This window comes from Neospora caninum, chromosome XII (assembly GCF_000208865.1).
Source record: "Neospora caninum Liverpool complete genome, chromosome XII".
NCBI lineage: Eukaryota > Apicomplexa > Conoidasida > Eucoccidiorida > Sarcocystidae > Neospora > Neospora caninum.
In genome coordinates, this window is record NC_018398.1 from 224,957 (window position 1) to 247,871 (window position 22,915).

General features: G+C 52.8%; 4 protein-coding genes across 4 annotated transcripts; 1 reads left to right on the forward strand and 3 right to left on the reverse strand.

Annotated features, from left to right (window-relative positions):
* Positions 1–2,286: 2,286 nt before the first annotated feature.
* On the forward strand, positions 2,287–4,317 carry NCLIV_060570 (conserved hypothetical protein; the record flags this gene model as incomplete). Its single annotated transcript, XM_003885611.1, has 2 exons — positions 2,287–2,356; positions 3,080–4,317. 2 exons carry the CDS (start codon positions 2,287–2,289, stop codon positions 4,315–4,317), a joined length of 1,308 nt encoding a protein of 435 aa, XP_003885660.1.
* A 2,427-nt stretch (positions 4,318–6,744) lies between these two features.
* Positions 6,745–8,732, reverse strand: NCLIV_060580 (conserved hypothetical protein; the record flags this gene model as incomplete). The annotated part of the gene is made up of 3 exons (XM_003885612.1): positions 6,745–7,302; positions 8,047–8,081; positions 8,597–8,732. The coding sequence occupies 3 exons, from the start codon at positions 8,730–8,732 to the stop codon at positions 6,745–6,747; spliced, it is 729 nt and encodes a 242-aa protein (XP_003885661.1).
* A 2,487-nt stretch (positions 8,733–11,219) lies between these two features.
* Positions 11,220–12,838, reverse strand: NCLIV_060590 (hypothetical protein; the record flags this gene model as incomplete). Its single annotated transcript, XM_003885613.1, has 4 exons — positions 11,220–11,474; positions 11,602–11,709; positions 12,069–12,272; positions 12,626–12,838. The coding sequence occupies 4 exons, from the start codon at positions 12,836–12,838 to the stop codon at positions 11,220–11,222; spliced, it is 780 nt and encodes a 259-aa protein (XP_003885662.1).
* A 3,007-nt stretch (positions 12,839–15,845) lies between these two features.
* On the reverse strand, positions 15,846–20,505 carry NCLIV_060600 (6-phosphogluconate dehydrogenase, decarboxylating, related; the record flags this gene model as incomplete). Its single annotated transcript, XM_003885614.1, has 9 exons — positions 15,846–16,119; positions 16,737–16,827; positions 17,067–17,195; positions 17,351–17,575; positions 18,231–18,375; positions 18,730–19,015; positions 19,326–19,462; positions 19,812–19,856; positions 20,320–20,505. 9 exons carry the CDS (start codon positions 20,503–20,505, stop codon positions 15,846–15,848), a joined length of 1,518 nt encoding a protein of 505 aa, XP_003885663.1.
* Positions 20,506–22,915: the final 2,410 nt, after the last annotated feature.

The following is a 22,915-nucleotide window of genomic DNA, read 5'->3' on the forward strand; positions in this document are numbered from 1 at the left end:
TCGCTTTCTTTGATTCTGGTAAGACCGTGGGTTCTGCCGCTCGCTTGAGGGGTCTGAAGGAATCTGTTTTGGCATCGTCTGTCTTCTGAACTTAATTTCGATACGTGGGAGAGGTGCTTGCGACTACTTGCTTCATGGTGGTTCCAGTATATGAAGCAAAATCATGTACCACGTATGGACCCTTGAGGCTGTGCGGTACTATTGAATGTGAATATCGCGCCTATGCGATTAGAATTTAGATGTTCCTCCAGTCACTTGGTTCTGGCGTTTGTGTATACGGCCGAACTGTAGTGCGTTTTGTGCTGAATTTTAGGGTAAATGCTTCGGGGACCTACTCCACGGACTGTGTTGGTTCCACTGGGGCGTCAACCCTTAAACAAACGATGCCTGCCCAGAGCATACTCTGGATGTGCCTTGATCCTCTTTAAGCATCGTCTTTTTAACTACCTTGACCACGATCATCTTCTCGTTGCACGTTTCAACTCGGTTCTCATCGCTTCCAAACGAGCGCCGTGCTGTTAGAAGGTGCGGCGAACACCCCCACTCACCTGTGATCAAGCTACTTGCAATACAATTGGCATAACACAGGCATTCCTGTTTAAGGAACCAATTCCATATGGTAGACGTAGGATTTAAAATGATGTGCAGGAGACGACCCTTGTGATTTCCACCGCAGCAAGAGACGACTTTAACAGCACGCCGGGGTCGGTTCCGTGTGCGTTGACGGGGCGCTACGCGTAGGCGTATTTTCTTAGCTGCATGTTGTTGAATTACAAAGCGCAATTCACCCTGTGACTTTTCCTCGTAGAGAAGGGAAACGGATAGCGTTCCTCTCAAGAACCACTTCAAGGCAGATCGGTTTTTTCCTGAATTTTTCGTCCACGTGCTGGACCGGGAGATGCAGGCTCCTCCACGTGCGTTTGCTGTCCACCGCGCTCGACAGAGCCCGTTACGGCGACCCCCCCATGGTAACGGTAGTTGCGTGAAGCGTGGCCTGACTTTTTCCTTCCGAAAAATCGTCTCTCTCCAGTGAACTGAAATGCGTAACTCGAACGACATCTGCTCCGCAGGGTAGCTGGTCAGTTCCTTGGAAACTTCCTGTCCGTCTTCACTACCGCGGGCCCCGTCGAATCGATCAGCGCCAGATTTACGTAGCCGACTGGGCATGTGGCTTCTTCGACCAACGGGAAATCGGGATCTTGTGGATTTTTGCAATTACGCTCTTCCCGCGATAAATTTACGGCGCACGGGAACTCGTCTCTTTCGGGCACAACCGTTCCCTTCGGGATTCTGCGTCCTGGCCAATGTGGGATGACACACACGCAGCCCCAGCTCCAGCTCTAGTGTGTCTCGCTTTCGGACCTCTGGGTGGCGTGTATCATCGATACGTCCCTGGATCCGTGGACAGGCAGTTGAGGGGGAAGGCATGATCTGGAAGGAAGCGCCTGCGAGAATGAGCGGCAGAGACGAAGCCTACATAGTCAGGAGCCTATTGACTGTGGAAGTGCCAATGTGGCCCCGCTGTCCAGTGACTTCATGCGAAACAGATATGAAGGATTTCAGGCGCTCCGTTCCACAGATCGGCTAACATTTTCGACAGTTGTCTGTCTCGAGGCGAGCCCCGCTCTTCCTCTTGTTCGCGGTTTCGTCTGCATCCTCTCTCTCTGCGCCAGCCGTGTGTAGGCCACTCGCTGTCTCTTGTTTTGTCGTGGATTTCGTCTCCCGCATGGAAAGTATGGGGCCCTGACCTCTGAAGGATCCTCTCGACGGCTCCCAAACAAATCGCGTTCACAAATGCACACTTCAGAGTATTTGCCCATGTAAGTATATTCACCTTGATTGTGTGCTTCATCCTCCAGTACACCGTGTTTGAGCGAGGTTGTCAATTTTCGCAACGCCTGGCCTAGCTAAATGTCGCTGTCATTTGTCAGTGTTATGATGCTGTTGCTTGTATTTGTTTCCGTTGCGTACATTAAGAATTTGAGAGACGACTGCAAAGAAAACCACAGTTACGAACGGAACGAAACGTTTTCCACTGGGGCCCACCCCATTTATGCCCGAGGACGACCTCGCTTCCTCTTAACTTGCGTGCAGGCGTCTTCACGTAATCCCTGACACATTCGCGAGCCTCCCTGTCGCGGCGCGGAGGCATGCAAATGTTGAATGCGTATTTCGCGGATCTGCATCGGCGCTATACATAGGTACATGCGGTTTTTGATTTATGGCCATCCGCTTTGTGCTCTTCTGCGCCTAACGTTTGGTTTTTCTCAACTGTCGAGGAGCAAGATGGCGGGGAAGATGCGTATTCTCGCGCATTTGCTTGTTTTCCAACTTGTCGCGGCGCTTGCATGCAGCGGTAAGTGATCTCTTTGGCATCAGTACGAACCGGATGTGGCGTCCTCTGTTGCACATCGACCAACCGGAGATTCTGCATTGTCAGCAGAGCACCCGGTCTGGCGACACACTGTGGGAATTCACTCACAAGCGGCTTTCTGTAACCGAAGGTGACGTTTCGAGTGCAACTCCACCAGTGAACAAAGCAGTTGTAATGGATGCTGAATCGTGCCCATGAGAAGCGGGTGATGACTCGGTCGTGCCTTGTCATTTCCCCTCCGTTGGCCGAGTAGGAGGGTGCGTGCATGGACTCGACGCACATTTTGTCATCTTCCACTGGGCATAGGGCGGAGATGGCTGTGATGGCTCCAAAAAGTTGTTGCCGGAGCGACGAAGCTTCGAAAGCTGTGCTGCGAGGCAGCGTAGAGAACTGTTCAGTGGGGGGTTGGCGACCGCCGGGTGTGCGACGTATCTCACCTTTGGCGCTCTTGCACCCTCTGTACGGATCGATTTCCATTTTCTCGACCCGCTCGGTCGACGCAGAGAGTGTGGGATAAGGATGTATGTGCACCTATTGGTTGCACGAAAATACATTCGGTCCTTTCGCGGCAGCGGTATATTTCCACGATGTGTTTACCACGGCCCAGCTGCACAGCGCAGCTTGCGAAGGACGCGGATGGCAATACACTTCAGAACGCGTGCGGTACACGAGGAATGTCTCTTCCCGTATGTGGTTTGTCCTCAGGCGCTTTCCACAGAGAGATTTCTGGGGTGGCTGCAGCCCCCCATTCTGTTGCTGGCTCGGAGCAGACGCAGGTCGCCTCTAGCGGGCTTCCGGCTTCTGGATTCGAAAAAGGCTCTGCCGGGAGAGGGAAAGAGCTGCCGGCGTCGACGTCCGGCACGTCTTCCGGTGGAAACCCTGAACTGGACGCAGCGGAGAGAGGCATCATCAACGGGGTGCTGGACCTCACGGCGAAACTGGCGACGCATCCTGAGAAGGAAGAGCTTGTTGCTTCTCTTCAGGCCGCCGCCGAAGGCCTGGAATCCACTGTGTCTCGTCTCCAGGCTGCCAGGGAGGCCTACCTGTTAGACTACTCGAGTGTCATGGAAGTTCTTCAAAAGTATTCACGGGCTCGGGACCTTCTCGAAGCTGGAGTGGGGTGTGACGGCTCTTCGGAAGAAGAACTGGCCGAGCGTTTGCAGGCGGCAAGAGACGCATACAACACACTGTTGATGCTGCTGACTGCCTCGGCGAGGCGAGCAGAGAGTGTCGACGCCTTGACGGAAGCCCTGTGGTCGAGCCAGAGCACCGCGTTCGCGATGTTGCTGAAGCTCGCAAAGGCGAAGGTGGCGGAGAGCCAATCTGGACTGGACGGGGAGGAGGCATCTTCAGATGACCTCGCCGCGATCCGTGCCGCCGTGCACAACATGCAAGACCTGGCTGCAGCTGCCGAGCATGCGACTCGGGTCACAGTCGCAGCGAGGACAAGACAAACTGAAGAACTGGCCTTCCTGCTGCTTCGCCGGTTTGGACATATGGCTGGTGCCGGGCTCTTTACAGAGAATGTGGCGATCGATGGCGGGAAGGCGGACGCAGCGGATGGTCTCGATGCACAAGTGCACGTCGATCCGGCGGACTGGGAGCAATTGGAGCGGAGCGTGCGAGCCGGTATAGAGGTGTGTGGAAGTGCTGAGCAGGTTCTGATGAAGGATTTGGCCACGGAAGCTCTCAAAACCGTGCAACATGTGACCGCAGAGACTGCGAGTGCGAATGAAGCAGCCCTTCAAGTCCGCGCAAGTGCTGCTGAAAAACAGTGGCGTTCCAGCGATGCAGGCGTTGCGCTTGGTGTTCTTCTGTCTTTCGCGGTGGTTACGCTTATCTGCCTGATCGTGTATTCTCTCGTCGTTATCGTATCCTTTCAGTCCAAGCTGAATGCTGCTCGAGTGGGGGAACAGGCGGGCCAGGCGCACACCGAAGACTAACACAGTGTTCAGCGCGGACAGAAGGGAAGACGCACCTTCTGAGAGAGAACGAAACAATGGTGTGATGCTGCGCGTCCGAGAACGCTTCAAGCATCCTCGAGCGCGTTGCAGCTTGAAGGGATCTGCCGGTATTTTTTGTGAAGCCCAGGTGGGTGATTCAGAACGGACAGGAATGACAAAATGGCTACAGGCGGCTACTAGAGACTCTGTTTTGGAGCTGTGGCGTGCTGCGTGGAACACACTGAGCCTACCAGTGGTGCTGCAGGCGCAGAAGCGAGCAGGTGTGCAGTCGGACACGTTTCTGTCGTTCACTGGTCATTGGGTGTAACCGCTGCAAACCCATCTAAAATGAGGTTTTATGGACACGGATCACTCGGCAATTCAATTCACTGGATTGCTGAGTCTTGGTGGAAGTCTATTTGTTATTCCCGCGTAGGGAAGGAGCGGTCTATTCGATTGCTCAAAGCCACTGGGGCACGTGCGTTCGTGGCCCGCCCATTCGCATAATGCCAGAGTCGGCGTAGAGAAATTCGTGCTAACAGCTGAGCCATAAGTACAGGTTCTCCAAGCGCTTGCATGAGATTGCTGGGCAGCAAATCAGGTTCGGCGCAGCTCCACCATCACGGTAATCGTTGGATACATGCTACCTTTGTTGCCGCATGCAAACTGAGGCATCGGGGGCCGTCGGATAGCTTGCGCTCATCCAATAAGTGTCTTGGAGCAGTTGTAGGAATTCCTCTTTCTGGCGCGTACCAGGGCGGAGTAAAGGCTGTGCCGCACCCCGTTCGACAGGTTATCCAATTTCAAACGTGATGCTCTTTCTCACACATACGAGGTGTACTCCGGAGTCCCTTGTGGACGCTAGCACTGCCACAAATTCGACTCCTTACAACATGCGGTAAACCGAATGAGGTGGATTCCCCCTTACTCATCGGTAGGCCTGCAGTAGCGTTTCTGCTTCTCCGCGATACTTTTCATCCCTTTCCGCACTTGTTTTCTGAATCTCGAAAATAAGCCGAAAACAGAGAAGTTGGCAGTGCCAGTGAACAGTCGGCACCAAGGTCTGGCGGAATCTCAGAAATGCATGCGAATCACGACCGAAAAAATGAGTATGCGAGGTATCCTCTTGTTTTACATAACGGGGCCTTTAACCTTGTTCCTGCCACGAACAGAGAGCTCATGGAAAATCCTCAGGTTCCTTCATAACTAACGAGGTCCTCGTCTCAGTCTCACACGCGCCATCGTCCAGCCTCTCTGGTACGGCCCGTGCCTGGCCCTGCAATGCCACCTTCATTTCTCCGGTGGTCGGAAAAAACCTGTTATCAAGGGGAATTCCCACATTGAAGAACACGTTGCTCTGTTTCTAAAGCAAAACCACGCGGAGATGCTCTGGGTACAATGGCTGCTCATCAGTCGTTAAGAACAGCTTGCCACCAGATCGCATCCCATAACCCGCCAAACACGAGCTTCAGTCTCTCCACAACGTGCGCATACACAATTTTGCGGAAAATAACGTGGTTATACTTGCAACCCGCTGCATTCGTTGTACGGTTCCTCTATTGGGTACTTGCTCCTTCATTTTCACTGGCGAAAGGAACTGCCTCACGTAAACGAACAAAGGCGAGCACGTAGGGTCAACGCGCCGACTTACGCTACACAGCCTTCGTGCTCAACGCTTGCACTCGCTTTTCAGTACGGAGTTGCACAGTCCGCTCGGAGTCCTTGCCACATATGCAAACAGAAGAACGAAATAGAAACAAAGTGCATTGCTGCTCGGCGTCTTCGATCCCACTGGCTACACGGCCAGCGACAAGCCCTGACGCACAGAGACGCACTCGGCACCATGCGAATTTTTTCGGTCCCGCAAGGGAAAGAAACGAGCCCTGTCATCAGAGATCAAGAACAGACTTTCAGTTCGAAGGACAGGCGCGCCTTGCTCGTAATCGGCACTACATATATGTAGTGCCGATTACGAGCAACTGTATACGGGGCGCAGAGATCGCCACCGTGGACCGTTTGCACTCCCCGGAGCCGCAAAAGAATGGCACGAAACAACGGTCCCTCGACAACCAAATCTGTCGTGACCATCATCGGCCCATCCACAAGGGGGCCTCAATGACCAGGCATCCTTTCTGACAGTGGTACTCCAGACCCACCATGTGCGCGCCGCTCCTCCCAATTTGCATATTTACCAAGGATCCCGCGCGTGCGACTCTCAGTGCGGCCCACGCAAAACGATCCGACTTCTCTCGCAGTGGAGCGTCGTGAGCGTTGATCTACATGTGCGCCTGTGTCCCTGACGGATTCCCACAGCACCATATCCCGCTCTTCGAGTATCTGCGTTAGCATCCTGTTAAGTGACGCGTAGGACCCCTTTTGTACGAGACATCCCTGCTCCGAGTCACCCATGCACGGGCACTGTCCAGATCAAAGGAAGATGCCCTGGGCGGTTTCACCGGTAGGCAAACGCAGGCCTTGCCTCTCGTCGTCTTGCAAGGATGGGTGACCGGTTTCGTGCAACCCGGTCACTGCACTCGGAGAGTCCGGGTTCCTGTCACCATAATCGTTTACAGGATCACTCACGCTCCTCACTTGTCCCCTGTCTACGGCCTCACCACCCACCCGTACAGAACGGAACTCCTCAAGAAGCGATGCTCCCTGAACGCATGCTTGCTCGGCCGCCACACTCGCTGCTCCTTCATGTATCCTGTGCTCCAAAAAAGGCTGTTGTTCACACGACCTGGCAAAGGCACTCGGAGTTTGGTCACGAAGCGTCGCAGAGGTGAAGGGTGGACAGGAAGGAGCGGAAGCCGGCGGCACAGGAGGGGAGGTAGCGGCTGGACAAGAATTTGCACAGCAGCACGTAGCAGATTGACCGTGGGACATCAACACAGAAATCTTTTCTCGAACATGTCGCAGGCGGGTTTGCTTCACCTCCAGTGCGACCTCGTTCTCTTTGATTGCTTCCGCGTACACTGGGTCATTCTGCGAGAGAAACAAAACAGAGAGAAACCAGCTGCTGGCAGACAACTCGACGTAGGAACCCGTATACTTGTAGACGAATGTGCCGCCATCGGTGTATGTACAGTGGACGCATGGAATGGAGCTGAGTGCCTGAGCGACCTCTGCTGGCAACTTCCTGACTTTCCACGACGGGATTTGCGACTGGGGGCTGCAAAACACAGCCCCACCCCTCCATGCGAAACTGACCTCCGGACATGAAAGTCATAGAATTTCGCTCAATGGAACGTATTATGGCTACGTCATCACTGCAGCTGCTCGTGTGGTCTCGTGTGCCACACAAGAGCACCTTCGAGTTGGGTCTGCTTTCGACAGTGGCGATACATGATATAACTTCGGGTATATATATGAGCAAGAGCAAATGTATATGTGCATGCGTTTATTTACGCACGTATGAATGTGTGGATGTGTGCAGATGTGTCGTCTGCGTGCACACATTAACGTTTCTACCCCTATTTATAGGTTCGTATGTCTGGTAAGCAGGCCTGTTGACGTCAAGTTGCAGAAGTGGCTAAAAGGCGCCTATGATTGCTTCCCTCCTCCCCGTGGAAGACACCTTTCTATTCGGTCACACCGAACACTCAAGATGCGGAAACTGGGATCACGATTCTATCACGCTGCTGAGAATCCCTCTCAGATGATAACGCCCAACATATGTGCGTCCACAAATCCCCCCATCCATTCTACATGGAGTAATATTTACCGTACCGGGTCTTCCTCTTTCAGCTCCGTGGTTGACCTTTCTGCAGTTAGAGTTTCCACACGCACGCCAATGAGCAAGAGAAACATTCCTGTCCCACAGTTCCGCAGGCGTACCGGCATTCAATGAGCAACCAAGAGTGTGTCACGAAACAGCACATTCTGCACAATATGCAGTCGACAGCTGCTCTCTCAGGAAGATACAAAGGTCATGCCAAAGGCCGGGCAGTTAGCGATTTCCAGTCTTAAATCGACTGCACACCATATTATCGGAGCAAATAGGAAATCTCCGATGATTGCGGAAGCGACTCTCAGCAGAGAACCGAACCGTGTCATCTATCCTCACTCATACCGCCAACACCTGACGTCTACCGTCCAGGACAAGTTATCCTCATCATGTGGCGGGCGTTTATACACCAATACGGTGCCGGTATCTGTTATGTGTGCGTCCCCGGGCTGACGCCAGCCCACCGTCCATTTTCGCAAATTTGTCAGGGCAGCGCCGCAAACTCTCTGAACACGGTTTTCCGAAGAAATTACAGTAAAAAAGTTCGCTTACCAAGGTGGAAAATGGAATTCTCCAGCTCCTTTTCCGCGTCTTTTAACAGCCGTACATCTTCCGGCAGCTCGTCGATACCACGCAGTCCGAGGGCCACCATCTTGCCCTGGCATCGCGGGAGGTACATTTCCACCATGATGCCGCAGAAGCAGAGGAAAAAGTCCCTTGTTTGCCAAAGCTTGGGCAGTGGGAAAAGGGAAGTGCGAGAGAAGAAGGAAAAACAAAAATGAGGTACAAAGACAAGACACCGGAAAAGGCCATGAAACAAAAGAAAGCCTTGGAGTAAAGTCGTCCCGGGTTGGTCCGAATGTCTGACTACGCTGTCGATAGCCTCAATTGAGATTTTTGAGCAGAGCACCCAGAAGTTCTGCTACTGTTAGAATGGTAATGCCATGGCCACTAAGGATTAAGATTCGACCAAAAGCCGAGAATTTGGCCGGTACATTCGAACAGATAATATCCTGTTGCTGCGATACCCACCACTGGATCTCCGGTGCGTCTACAGCACTTTCACAGCACACCAGTAACGCAGCGAAGCAACACACGCTCATATGATCACACCTGCTAGCTAATCCAAAGAGAGATGAAGTAGTTTCGCGACCATCGAATGGCCAATGGCCTCCTGCGACCTCAGGCACTGGCGGTTCAGCGCTGAAAAGCGCTGGCGATTTCTGAACCTTTGGGAGCTTACAACTTCCAGCGGGGGCACCTGCCAGTACAGGTAGGGAACGATGAGTCATTTCACCAGGCAGAATCACTGTGGACGCGACAAAGGTAGGTGAGGCCCAGTACTGCAACGAGGGTGTCTCGGCGCATGAGGATAAAACTGGAATTGATATCTGTATCATGCTGACGCTGGCGGAGATATGTCTAAAAAGGCAGCCTGGTCCTGCTGGTAGTTGCTTCGTGCCCCATATTTGTCCACTGAATGGGTTACTAACTTGGGAGAAGAGATAACCCTACAGACTCACAAGAGGCAGTTCGCGGTGATACTGTAAGTTTCGGTATGCACGGAAATGAGGAAACACGAAAGTGGATTATGGAAAACTCAGGGCTAGCCACGTCTATTGTGCCCCACACACTTTTCTCACAGGTTCCGTGCATTCAGGATTAGTTCACGCGAGCTGTCCCGTTCTAGAGAAAAAAAGATGTGCAGTTGCGCTTGGTCTCTTCTCAGGATACTCTAGACAGATACTTCCTCTATCCAGGCAACTCCCCTCTCGTTGTCCGGGCCCCTCAAAGCAGTTTCCGTTGCGCCTCAACCAAGTAAATGATGAAGGGTTTACGGTTAGGGTGGTGCCCTTTCGCACATTCTGCGCTAACATGTGGAGGAGGCCATCTGTGCAGTAGCTTGGGGACGGCTTGGCCATGTACTCATCTGGATGGTCCGTCGCCACTACTTCAACGTATGCTCGGCGGGTCACAGGGACGAACGACATAAGAGACCCACGTGAGTTTGCACACCGGATTCGGCCATAGTATCTACACGTAACCTCTGATGGTCCATTAGGCGAGACCACATCTTCAGAAACTGGAGCGGTAAAGGTTGGAAATGGTATTGACCCCGAGGGAAGAGAAGACAAGTGCCTCTGAGAAACCAGTTCCCCGGCGCCAGGCGAACAGACCCAAGCATCCAGTTAGCAGCAGAGAGAATCGAACACTCTGCTCAGCCTGCTGATAGGAGGTAAATATCTCAATGGCCTCCTATGACTGTATCAGCATCAGAATCTCAGAAAAACATGACTGTGTTGAGCTGACGAGTGGTAAGGACAAGAAGACCGGTGGCTCCTTACAAGAAAAAGATACTTACAGACAGAGAGAACTGTATCTGACAGGAGAGTCACTGAATTTTTGGAAACACAGTGCCCAAGACAACGTACGGTTCAGACGGAGTCGCGTAAAACCGCGAGTTTCAATAGCTCATGTAGATTGTCCGGTAAGGAAGCTCGAAAAGAGACTGAAGGCAAGAATAAGTAGAAGACTAAGGAGGTCAGTAGACAACGTTTTGCGAAACAAGACTGCAACCCTGAAGTCCCTTTTCGCAAAGACAAAGAATTATACAGGGAAAACTTCCCACGACAATTTCCTTTTGATGAGCTTCAAAAGCAACCCCACAACGGGGAGTTGTCAGCTCACATTGCACGTTCGATCTGCCTGGGATCGAACTGTGCTGCCACTCAAATGGAATGCCATTGAAGCGGCTCACCGGCCGTTTTTCGACGGTATTAGCATCGCTCACCAACGAAAAGTAACCTGGTGGAATGCAGGGCATTCCTCTTCGTTAGTATATGCAGAAGCGACAACTTCATTACATGTTCTGAGGAAGCACGTTTGGCGGCCTTTGCGGAAATAACGAGGACCGATGGTCTCGGGAAACGCGAAGGCACCCGAGATCCGGGTAAGGGGGCTGTCGAATCTCTGTAGCAGCATCTGGGATGGGTTACACGGTGGTGACAAGGCGTAGAGCATCCTGAAGGGCGGTAGTGTAGTGGTTGACTGCCTGAACAATGTCGTCGTCAGCTCCTTCTCTGGCCTGCGCAGCGGGGTGGGTTCGAGAATCACAGGGAGAGACGCTGCACTCTAGTGTGGTGACAAGGTGGCGACTTTTTTACCGAGAACGCCTTTAGTCTCTGGCGGTATCCGAGCCGCAATCGGTTTGTGTCATTCCGGTTGAGTGAATAGCCCCAGCGAGAGTCGCAATTGAAGCAGAACACCTCCCACACCGGAAGCTCACCTGAGACTCGAGAATCAGGCCGTTTTTTAACGCAGCAACTTCTTCGAGGACAAATGTTTGAAACTTTTCTTCGCCTCGCTCCCGCATGCGCTTAGCCTCTTCCAATTCTTCCCGGACTTGGTCGTACTTTTGTTCCCGTGCATTCTGTGCGAGCAGAAGTTGCGTATAAAGCAGAAGCGGAACTTTCGCTGCCATCATCTCATGGGTTTCAAAGTGATGGTAGCCCGCACCAGAAGCGTTCTACTGATGAGCGTGAGCAACTTTCGTGTACCTTCTCTGCCTCGAATTTGCCTTCCGTTCTGTACTCCAGCTCCCCAAGGCGTTTCGCGATGTGCACCTCTCGTTCTGACCGCGTCTGCTTCTCACTCTCAAGGGCTTCCTGTTTTCACAAGAGCACCACAAGTTAATGCAAGCAACGGACAGTTTCGCACGCGATTCACTTGATTGGGCGACGATAACAACGCGAGGGCTGCGAAACAATGGCTCCTTCGGGGGCAAACGTCGAGCCGATGCACGCTGAATGAGCAATGATGCGAGGGTACTTGTGACACAGCGTGAACAGATCAGGGAGTGTCGCACACCAGCAACAGACCTTGTCCACTCTTGTTTCCCCTCTGTTTGAGCCGTCCGTTGTACATTTCCGTTTTGTATTACCTCTTGGAGCTACCCTAGCAGCTGTACGTGGATTTATCGTCTTAACTATGCTCATCTAACACAGTAGAACGTTTTGTTCCGTACTTGTATCGCCGTCATATCTCGCCCGAGTAATGCGTTTTTCTCCTCCCATTCCTTGGTCTGCTTCTCTCGCTCAACTGTGAACTCTCTTTCAACCACAGCAAGTCTGTCGTTCAGGGCGTCGAGAGCGCATTGCAGTTGCTCAAACTTTTCGACGAAGACGGATGACAGCTTGTCTTGCACTCCGAGAAGTTGGCTCTCAAACATCTATTGAATCAGTGACACTCGAACAAGAGAATTCAACAATAATGGTAGGTTTCGGTTGGCATTCACGTTTTCTGATGCCTGGACAAGGCTCGTCCTCGTTGCTTCCCTTCACACACTGTCATTTGCGTCAAGTGAAAGCCTGAAGTACGATCACAAGCAATTCTGTTTTACGTGTGGGCGGACGGGACGTCAAAAGGCGACATCATCAGGATATGTTGACCTGCGTTCCCACCCAACCACCTTTGCTACTGTGCTACCTGGAAGCCCTGGCCGACAGTACATAAGGCAATTTTAAAGGCTGCAGCTAACTGCATCTGCGCGAGCTTGTCTTGCAGTCGCTATGGCAATCTTACAGCTTGTAAAGCCTTGTTTGCCTCGACTCTTCGCTTGATTTCGGCGTTCAGTGTCTTCTCCAGTTTGGTTATCGCTTCCCTGATTGCCAGTAGACGACCTTCTTCCCCTTCCCTGCGTTGTTTTGCTTCGCATTCCATCTGTTTTTCGAAGCCGTGGATCCGCTCGCTCAAAACGGCGAGCTTTGACCTCGTTGACTGGCCAGTATACGCCATCTTTTCCTTACTGTAGCAACCCCTCCGTGTGTAGAAGTGGGACACTGACGGCCAGGGCCGTAGTAGATCAGGCAAGGATGAATGCGACCTGCTGCTGGACGGTGTCTTTACTGGATGCTGTGCGCAGAATTCTGGGAACGAGCGAAGTAACGCGTGTGTTCGGTCTCAGGATGACTGCGGTCGTCGGTTGAGCGCGTCAAGGAGAGTTGAGTTAACGCATCCTATCTTTTTTTTATCTTGCTCACTGACGACGAACAACTGAGCGTCGTGTAACGGCAACAGAAGGGACTGTTCGAAAGCGAGCACGTTGTCGCTGCCAAAAATCGATCTGTCGCTGTTGCGAATGAGAATCCGAAGCCAGTACTGCTCGTTACAGTGCCGATGAGCAAACACCAAATAGCGTACTCTCACACGAAGGTCTATATGCGGCTCAGTTTCCACTATTTCCTCAACACAAGGGGGACGGGGCTTGGCAAGTCCTCTTTTGTATTCTTCACTTAGTTGTGGGGGCGCATCAAGACGACGTTGCATGCGGGGCGAACGGCAGCCATGTGTGTTAGTATGTCTGTAAGCTGTGGGAGAATTGCGAATCATGTTCAGATGCCCTAGGCGCTAGATGATCCGTCATTTCCCCACTGCAGCCATCCGCATCAGGAGAATCCGCTCCGTACATTTGCCCGATGTTCCTCAGCAAAACTCTGCTTGTGTCGAACCATTTTTTTATTAATGACAGATCATGCAGCATACAGTGAACAGAAAAAATGACAACAAAAGATGATACGGAGCACTAAACATATACGTTGCAGATCAGGACAGGACAACAAATGAAGTTGATCCCTGTTCGATTTCGGCATAACTGAAAATCCAAGAATTTCGAGTAGGGATATGAGCCATAGCTGATCGGTATTCACGAGTGCGAATTAGGGATAAAAAAGAGCACCGCGAACTAATTCTGGAAATTATTGGACGGGTCCTGAAACGTATACGCAGGCCCGCTCGTGATGGTTTGTCGTGGCTAGGCTCAGTGTGTGGAGGAACGGGGAAAGGAAGGCAACACACATAGTGGGAAAGAGAGAATCCGTGCACGACGTCATATTCGCTCAATAATGAGAAGTGGTGGAAACCTGGAGTCGAGCCACAATGAGAGACGACCGAATATGTATAGAGTATTGTGACGAAACTCGTAGACGAGGATTAGAGAAAAATGGTTGACCGGAACAGGCGTAGAACTTGCCACCTACAGCTGAAATTAGTGAGTGTTGCGAACGAAAATGACTGATTGCTTTCACTTATTCTCACATTTTATTTGGGTGAGATCTAATCTTTCTTCATTAATGCTAAGCTGAATGTGAACTCCAAGTGTGCTACTGGTGGTACGGCGAAACTGGAGCTGAGGGATGCTCATACGATGCTCATACCGATCGGTTCAGGTGTCAAGCTGCGTGCTCATCGGACGCCATAAGCGGTTTTGGCCGAATCTTTCAGCATGATAGAGTTTCAGGAAAACGAAATCCACTACCGAGGGTGTAGTAGGTCTTTAATTGAACGGGTACTGAAAATGGGAGATGCAGAAACAAGTGACCGATAACCAGATATTGCTGCAACCTAGCACTCCAGTTTTGTAGTTTTGTAGCATTAAGCGGGGCCATATAGAAATTGCGACCGAACGTTCCACGTAAGCCAATGTGGAATAGCCCCAACCGTAGATCTTGGTGGTAGGAGCAACCACCATGGAGAGCTTAAGAGGGGTGGAACGAGGAAGTTTATTATTGAACCCGCCTTTGCATTCAATACGCCTGGTGGCACCGGCTTCCACACAGACGTATTGTTCTATAGCCCTGGCTGAGGTGCTATACCAGGGCAACAGTAGAACAGGATTTCAGGAAAGAAAATAGGTAACAAACGTCTCACACTAGCGGCGGAAGTTGGGGCAAGGTTGATCGAATTTCATTTTTAGCCAGAATGGCAGACGGATCCATTTGCTGCCGCGGTTCCACTTCTTTTGGGATCGCCGGGCTTATGACGGCAGCTGAGTGGCTGTGAATCTTCGAGCTGCATCTTGTGTAGCCTGGGCCAATCACCTGGAATGGCTGTCACAGTACGTGTTGGACCACCTTCCAGGAGGTTCCCTCCAAGAGGCTTTCAAGGACCGAGGGGTACAGCTTGCAGGAAATTTGTAGTGTTTTGGACCATGACGCGTTAGAAGGGCCATCATGATTTATCGATACCATAGCACGGTTCCTCGCCTCGTGGAATGAGGGACGCATATCGAGTGTAATGAAGCAATGCCAATCTATCACTCAATACTGTTTCGGCGTGACGCTACCAACGACCCAACTGGCGACCATCAACCGACGCGGGATGTAACCTGTGTGCGGCATAATAAGGACTCTACTGAGTTTCGGGCTCCGTACATCCATTTAAGGGACCTGACGCCGGCGTTCCCAACCGACTCGATAGTTTCGAATGCTTCGGAGCCGCATGGCTACACACTAGCCGTGCTGTTCATTTCAAATCACGTGCGTACATGTGCATGCTGGGAGCTACAGTCAACCGCGGGAGTTTTATCGCCTAACCCATAAGCACCTCCTGGCAAGTCACGGCGAAGTTCCAAGTCGGCGGAACTAGTATACTGGGCAGAACAGTGCGCCGCTCCTGGAAGCTTCCAGAATACGACACACCACCAGCCTGACGAATGCATTACCGAAGTTAGTGCCGCCCACCATTTAGGACTCGCGTGAGCACGCGGTACGTATTCGATTGTTGATGGAACAGTTAGTTGACTGAGTAATCGGGTGGACCAAAGGAAACCATACCGTATCAGTCGTTTGAAAACATCACTGAGATGCTGAGGCCTCGCAGCTCATTGTTGCCTCTGCCCACGATTACCGTAGTTCTGTTGCGAACTACGAAAGAACGGGTTATTATTCCAAACAAAAGTTAAAGACACGTTTCCAAAAAAGACCAAACGCCCGACACTTCGTTCAAAAAGCCTGCGTACACCGCATCAAGCGCCAGTGGTCCAGTGCTCCTCGTGGAAAACGCCGTCTACATCGGTGCGCCTGAATGTGTGCGAACCGAACGCGTCTCGTTGGGCTTGAACCAAATTCAGAGGCAGTCTGTCGCTCGCGTTTGCGGCGAGGTAGAAATAGCTCGACGAATGACACGGAACTGACAGATGGATGGGAAAGGCCTGCTCTCCAAACGGTGATGCGGTGCTGAGCGAGGTGGCGACCACCCGCTGTAGCGACGGCAAATTCGCTGTCATCATGTCTGCGATTCTGCCAGGAACACAAGCAGCATTGGGCCGAAAGGAAATCATGACACCAGCCCGTCAGCGACGTTGCGGTGCCCACCGCCTGCTTCTGGGGCGACAGATACGCATGCTTAGGATTGCCTCATACGTGATGAACTCTCCCTTCGCAACCAATGGAAATGCGCAGAACTGCAAAAGGAAAGAACTGGAAAATCCGGCGGACGATAAAGACGACGAGGGACCGGTGGACGGGAGGAAAGACCGATGGGGGACCAAAAGGAAACACTAGACGATTTTGAAGGAAAAAATCTCTGAAAAGATAAGCGTGGACCGTGTGATACGACGACGCCATTGGCCTGTCGGGCGCTAACCCACAACGGGAGACCATGCGGCGCCTCAGGGGCCAGGAATGCGTGGCCGTGGACGAGCTACCTGGGTCCATCACCAACGAATACTAATAAGGGAAATCGTGTAGCAGGTCGTGTTCTTTGGTAAGCGCATCGAAGAATATCCTCCATCCGCCTGTTTTGGATTCGTCCTGCATAGACACTCTGACCCTGTAACTCCGAATGTCAGCGGGCCTTTCCGAAGTTCGCTACACTGCAAAAGACACCAAACCCCGCGACCCGAGGTGCAACTCACTGTGGATCCATGAGGAGGTTTTTGAGTGAAGGATTCGCCGAAAAGGCCTTCTGCATGGTGTCAAGGAAAGCTGCTCGAATGATGCAGCCTCCTGACGACGAAAACCACAAACACCAAAAAGTTTCCCTTCCGCTGGATGGACACCGTTTTGGCATACCATGAAAATATCAATGCAGATGCTCGACTATCCTCTTCATCTAATTTGGGATCTTCAGGTCTTTGGCGCCACTACGCCGACGAGGCTCGGCTGTCCTGAGTCCTCGCTCCACATACACCCGACTGTTCGGCTTCAAAACCGTCCCACGGGATGTCACGACACTAGCGCATTACCTTTCCAGATCCGGGAGATCTCCGCGAGGTTTAGGCCCCAGCCCTTCCGCTCTGACACGACAGAAAGAAGCTGCATGCCTTGTGCATAGCAGCAGATCTTCCCGCATAGCAGTGCCTTCTCCATGTCCGCTGAAAGAAAAAGAGACAAGACGTTACACGAGTAGCTCCAGGAACACACGACCAATCATTTTTTCTTCAACTTAACGGTGACTTGATGACACCAACATCCCATCTCCACGAGACAGATTGTTCTCTCCCGGCGAGCGTGGATCATAAACACCTACTGGGGAGGGTTTCATTGCCGGAAACGGTCAAAGAGCCCGTGGGCCACGATTTTGCATACACTGCTGCCATGTTCCGGCGGAGCTCGATGTTGTCACTGATGTATCGCATGTCCAAGCCCGCAGCAATTGTCGGCACTGCGACGCCCGCATCCGCTGCTTGCTGGACTGTCCATTTCCCAGTTCCCTTCGATCCAGCTGCATCAAGGATTTTGTCCACAAGGTACGCTGCAAAAACACACAGGAAACGCTGTTGGGCGTTTCGTCACACGGAAACCCGGAATACCGTGGCAGAAAGATACACAACCCCACGAGCCAAAACCCCAAGCATACAGCCGTTGGGAGACTGCTGAAGCTTCTGAAGAACATCTTCTCACAAGGACAGTAAAGACGGTCACGGTCGTCAAAGAGAAGATCGGCCAAAACTGCAGTGACAACAGGAGAAACGTTTGAGAGAAGCTTCTTCCTGCCATGTAGCACTTTCTGGAGGCCTTCGCCCTCCGGTCGTCCTCTCTGGGTTCGTTCCATCGACATAGCCGCGTTTCTACAATCCGCGAAGATGCACCGAATGCGCGCCCGACATGGACCGCAGTTCGCGCAAGGCCCGACTCGTGCGACTTCCTGATCGCTGCTCTTTTGCACTAAAAAGACTTGGGAAACTGGGAAACTCCTCGGGCGCCGCCCCACGACAGTCTCTTTTATCTTGACTGCAGGCGAATACTCGCGTCACCGGCAAAGACGGAACCCATTGGGCCGCAGAATCCGCGACAGGTCGTTGAAGTTCTTCCACGAAAAGTATGGTAGCTGAAAAAACGATTCCTGCTCCCACGACGAAGCGGAACTGCCGTGTTGATAGCGAGGGTTTCACTGCAGGGAGGCCTACCGCCGGTGAGTGCGTCTTTCTTGGTGAGGAGTTTGCTCGTCAACTCAACGAGGTAGGAATTGAGTTCGCCTTTATTCCACTGCGCGAACGTCTTCTCCAGCTGCTCGTTGGACTGGCCACACAGATATTTCAGCAAGTAGTAGGCCTGCAAGGAGCAAAAGCGAAACGCCGTGCACGTCTTCCATCGTGCTCGTACTCCCCAGTGGCGAGTTGTGTACACACATGACGACCAGCGCAGAAAGACGAAAAAGGAATATACTGACCTACGCCGCTGAAGCGCGTTTTCGCGGTCGAGACTAAACGAAAGGCACAGCCGTCAGAGTGGCCACCGTCTTCGTTTCTCGCGCCAACGAACCCTCTAAAACCCGCACTGGCGACTTGCGCCTTCCACAAATAACCGCGCCGTTGACGGGGAACGCTCGTTCTCCTTCCATGTGTGCGGCTGCGGCAACACCTACGCACAGTGCCTGATTCCCTGGAAAGGGGACATGTAACGGACCTCCGCAATAAGTTGCATGTCGCCGTACTCAATGCCGTTGTGGACCATCTTGACGTAGTTCCCAGACCCTCCAGGACCAATGTGCGTGACGCAGGCGTTGTCCAGTTCTGCTTGCGTGAACGTCGTCGCTCCCGGCGCTGGGACCGCTCCGTTCGGGTCAATTTTCGCGGCAATTTGAACCAGAATGGGTTTCATCAGAGCCCATACCTCGGGGCTGCCTCCAGGCATCAGCGACGGTCCGTAACGCGCTCCCTCTTCGCCGCCGCTAACGCCGAGGCCCATATATCTGGTCAGACACAAAAGGGATGCACCATTCGCGAACCTACTCAGCTCGTGTGCACAGAAAACGGACATACAGCGGGACAAGATCCCATTTCATCCTTCCAGGCGGAAGGAAGCATTTGGATTCTGGAGTCTTTCAGACACACCGCACACTTCGTGAACACACTGCTGATTCGGTTCGCTAGAAACGTAACGACGCGTGAATTCTGCCTAGTTTGGCACGCGTGCGCCAAAAAGGAATTTTTATTGGGCGAGGAAGCCTACAAACGGTGCAAGTCAACTGCGAAACAGTTGATGTGATTTTCACCACTCACAAGATGCCTTTGGCCGCACACAGTCTTTCACGGCGTTCCGTGTTCTCGAAGAATTCATTCCCACCGTCTACCAAGCAGTCGCCCTTGTCCAGGAGAGGCAGGAAATGTTCAATGAGCGCGTCTACCGGCGCGCCGCACTGAGCGATCACACGCCAGAGCATAGAAACCGCGATGGTAGTACTATCATCCCTCCTGTCCCGAAGAGATTTCATGGAGAACCAAAAATTCGCATGTTTGGTGGACATTTCGCCGCTCAGGTACAATACGCACGGCCGAGGGATCGGCTCTAAAAGATAAGCTGAATCGACAGAGTCGGCACAGGCGGCAACAAAGGGCTCCATGAGGAGACCAGCTGGGGCAGAAACGGCGGTAGCTACACCGGCGGCGAGAAAGCGGCGGGGGCTAACTGTGGCAATAGGAACTCTCAAACTACAAAACAATTATGGCCAGTTAAGCCTTCAGCATATTGACTTCCTTCTGACTTACTTGGACCATCATGACGATTCTCCGTGGCCGTTTCAGCGCAGCCACCTACGGAAACACAGGCGTACTACCATTAGAGCAAACATGATCGAGAGACACGAATCTGCGGTACAGCCCCCAGGAACACCCAGCCTACCTCTGGCTGAAGCAGACGGTCTTCTGTGAACACTAACAGCTTTTCCGTGTACAGCGTTTGCATATGAAGTGCGTTGTGATTTGCGGATATCTCATCTGAGCCGTGATGACACCACTTCCAGACACCAGCCACCCCCATGCGTCGAGCAGGTTTCGCCCCCCTACGCAGAGCGTTCGAATTTTCCACTTTGCGAAGTCAATCGCACGCGGTAAGAGAACACCGCCAGAAGAATGCTCCAAAAAGACACGGACACCCGAAAAAGAGGTCGTGCGGTCTGTCTCTGTGAGAAAGCAAGCAGCTTAGCCAGCTGGAGTCGCCGTCTCCTGGCAGAGTCGCGAATGTCACGTGTTTTTGCGGCGGTCCGGCCTTACGTACAAATTCATCTGTAGCCTCAACCCCTATGTAGTTCTTGAGATTTTGTTCTTGTGCCTTTTGGACGGCAATGGTGATTTTGCTCGGTGTCCTGTTGCAAACGCACACCCTGAATCCCTTGCTTGCCATATTCAGCGACAGGTTTAGGCCCATCACCGCGAGGCCATATACACCAACATCGCACGACATCGTGATTCTTTGGAGTGGGTTTGGTAAAAACCGGAGAAGCCTTGAAAGTGGGTAGGTGCTGAGTCCTGACACACCCAGTTGCTAAAACGGCCACACTGGCAGAACGCAGCTGCCAGCAGCTAACACTCAAACTACCGTCCACGACTTTGCGTGTTAGGATAGAGTCGGGTTTCACTGTTACGCCACATCGACAACTAACAAAGGGCTCGGAAAATGAACGTGAAACCGCTCGCTTTCGACGACTAAATCTAGTACCACACCCTACGGCACAAAGTGCGAAAAGGGGCTCGCAGACACCACTCTTAGGAGGGCGTTCACGAGCAGGCTGATTTCTGCATGTGGATCCGTGCGGCGCCGGAGCTACGCGACGGCTATCGCAGAACCCTTGCATGCCACCGCGTGCCTCCGCAGGAAGAAATTCGTAATGAAGTGTGCAGGTTCGCTCGATTCCCGAACGGAAGACACCGTCGCCTGAATCCACCGAGAAAAAAGTGGAAATGCCCCGCATGAAATGCACCTCGCTTCTCGTGACAGCGGGCCGGATGACGACGTGCTGCCTCATTCGGTCACAGCTCGAATCGCAACACTCGTCTACCGGTTCGTGTCCGACGGAGGGATACCAACTGTGATGCACTCTTCTGCTGGGTCAACAGTCTCTTTCTGGTTGCGCAAGGCTGTAGCACTCCTGTGCAAGTTCCGTCTTTCCATTTTCGAGACACCATTTGTGACCAGCAGTTGCTGCAGCGGATTTTGAGCATCTACGGGAGAGGCTGAAAACTTGGCGGGTGCTCTCATGTGCGCACGGTGGCGCGGAGTTTTGGCCGGTGTGTGGACCTGCTAATCCATATGGACTACAACGCATGCTATGGTGCGGCCACAGGAATCAAATGAAGGGTGTCGGGGAAGGAACTGGGGGGAAAGCAGAAAGCAACACTCTCCCAAAGACGCCTGCGTGTGGAAAGCGCGTCAGGAACAAGCAAGAGCCTCGTGGGACTTGCTGCGTATGCGACTCAGAATCCTCGCAACTGAGGCAAAGATTCCCATCCGAACCTTGATATCTTCTTGAGGTCACTCGCCAGTCGCATCAGAATTTCGTGGTAGGGCCTAGCAAGTCTTGAAAGGAACAGCCGGAAAGGCGCTGCGCCTCGGATGGCGTAGCATCTGGCCGCTGCTGCAAAAACCCGAGGCCCAAACACAGGGCATTGCACACTTAGACCAACTGCTGGGGATCACTGCGTCGGCCTGTTGTGCCACGACCGGAAACGCCTGCCAGTGTAGCTGCCGGTAGACGCGTGCCTGCACGTGAAGCACATTGAACATTTTCGACAACTTTCGTCCGATGATGATCCTTCCCACTGTTCACAGATCATCTGGTCTGTCGCTGATTTGGTACGGACGTTCCCCCGTGGGAGGCAACCGTTCACGTGCGACCGCCGGCCTCAGCAAGCGTTCGAGCGCTGACACTGCCCTCCCCTGGTTTAGATTTCACGCGTTCTCTTTTCTCTCGAGCCATCTAACCCAGTCCCTGGATTGGCAGTCAGCTACGCCAGCTGGATTCCGGGATGCGCTCAGGCTAAGGTGCTTGTAGAGGTCAGCCGTTTTCGCGTCTCTCTGTTGCATGGCGGCTTCACCAGCACACACACTCAAGCACGAGGGACACTCCGAGCACATGCTGCCTGTGATGTCACTGATATTGCGGTTCGCACCCATGTGAGGCTCTTCAGGTGTCTAGGCAGCGTTTGAAAGTAGGCAGGTTGTGCGTGCAGGTTTTCCCGTTGGCGGTTTTGGGTCTTTCACTTTTACTCTCCAGAATGCCTTCCCGCGGCCGAGTCGATCCACACGGGCCCTTAGCGGCAACCCCGACTCATTCCTGCGGCGCCCGTCCTTTGCCGGCCTCGAGCAATTCGGCCCACTTCCGGTGTTTTTTTTAAACGCCAGGTTGAGGCGCGGACCTGTCGGGAGACAGAAATGCCGGAGAGGGGTGGAAGGTCGCAACGCTGTCTCCGACGTCGAGGGTGGTTCAGTCCTGCGCAGCACGGCGAAAATTTTTTAATCCCGCAGCGAGCCTCTGCATTCTAAAGTGGATTTTCGCCGGTTTTTTCGCGTTGCGCGCGATGTGTGGATGACAGCGCATGCAGCCACCTGCCGAACACGGTGAAGTCTCTACGGAGAGCGCCTCTGGACTGGGGACCCGCTCGCCTGTGAAACTCCAGCGCTAGGGCGACCGAAACGCTTTGCGAGAGGGAGGCAACAGGATGGAACACTCGCGTTCGCATCCACTGCGGGGGCGCAAAAACTCGTGGAAAAAATGCCTTTCTTTGCACAGTTCCTTCCTGTAAGCCGTTGAAGACTTTCCTCCTCAGTTGCTGTCGACGAAGCACACACAGTTCGGGTTTTCGGAACGTCACCA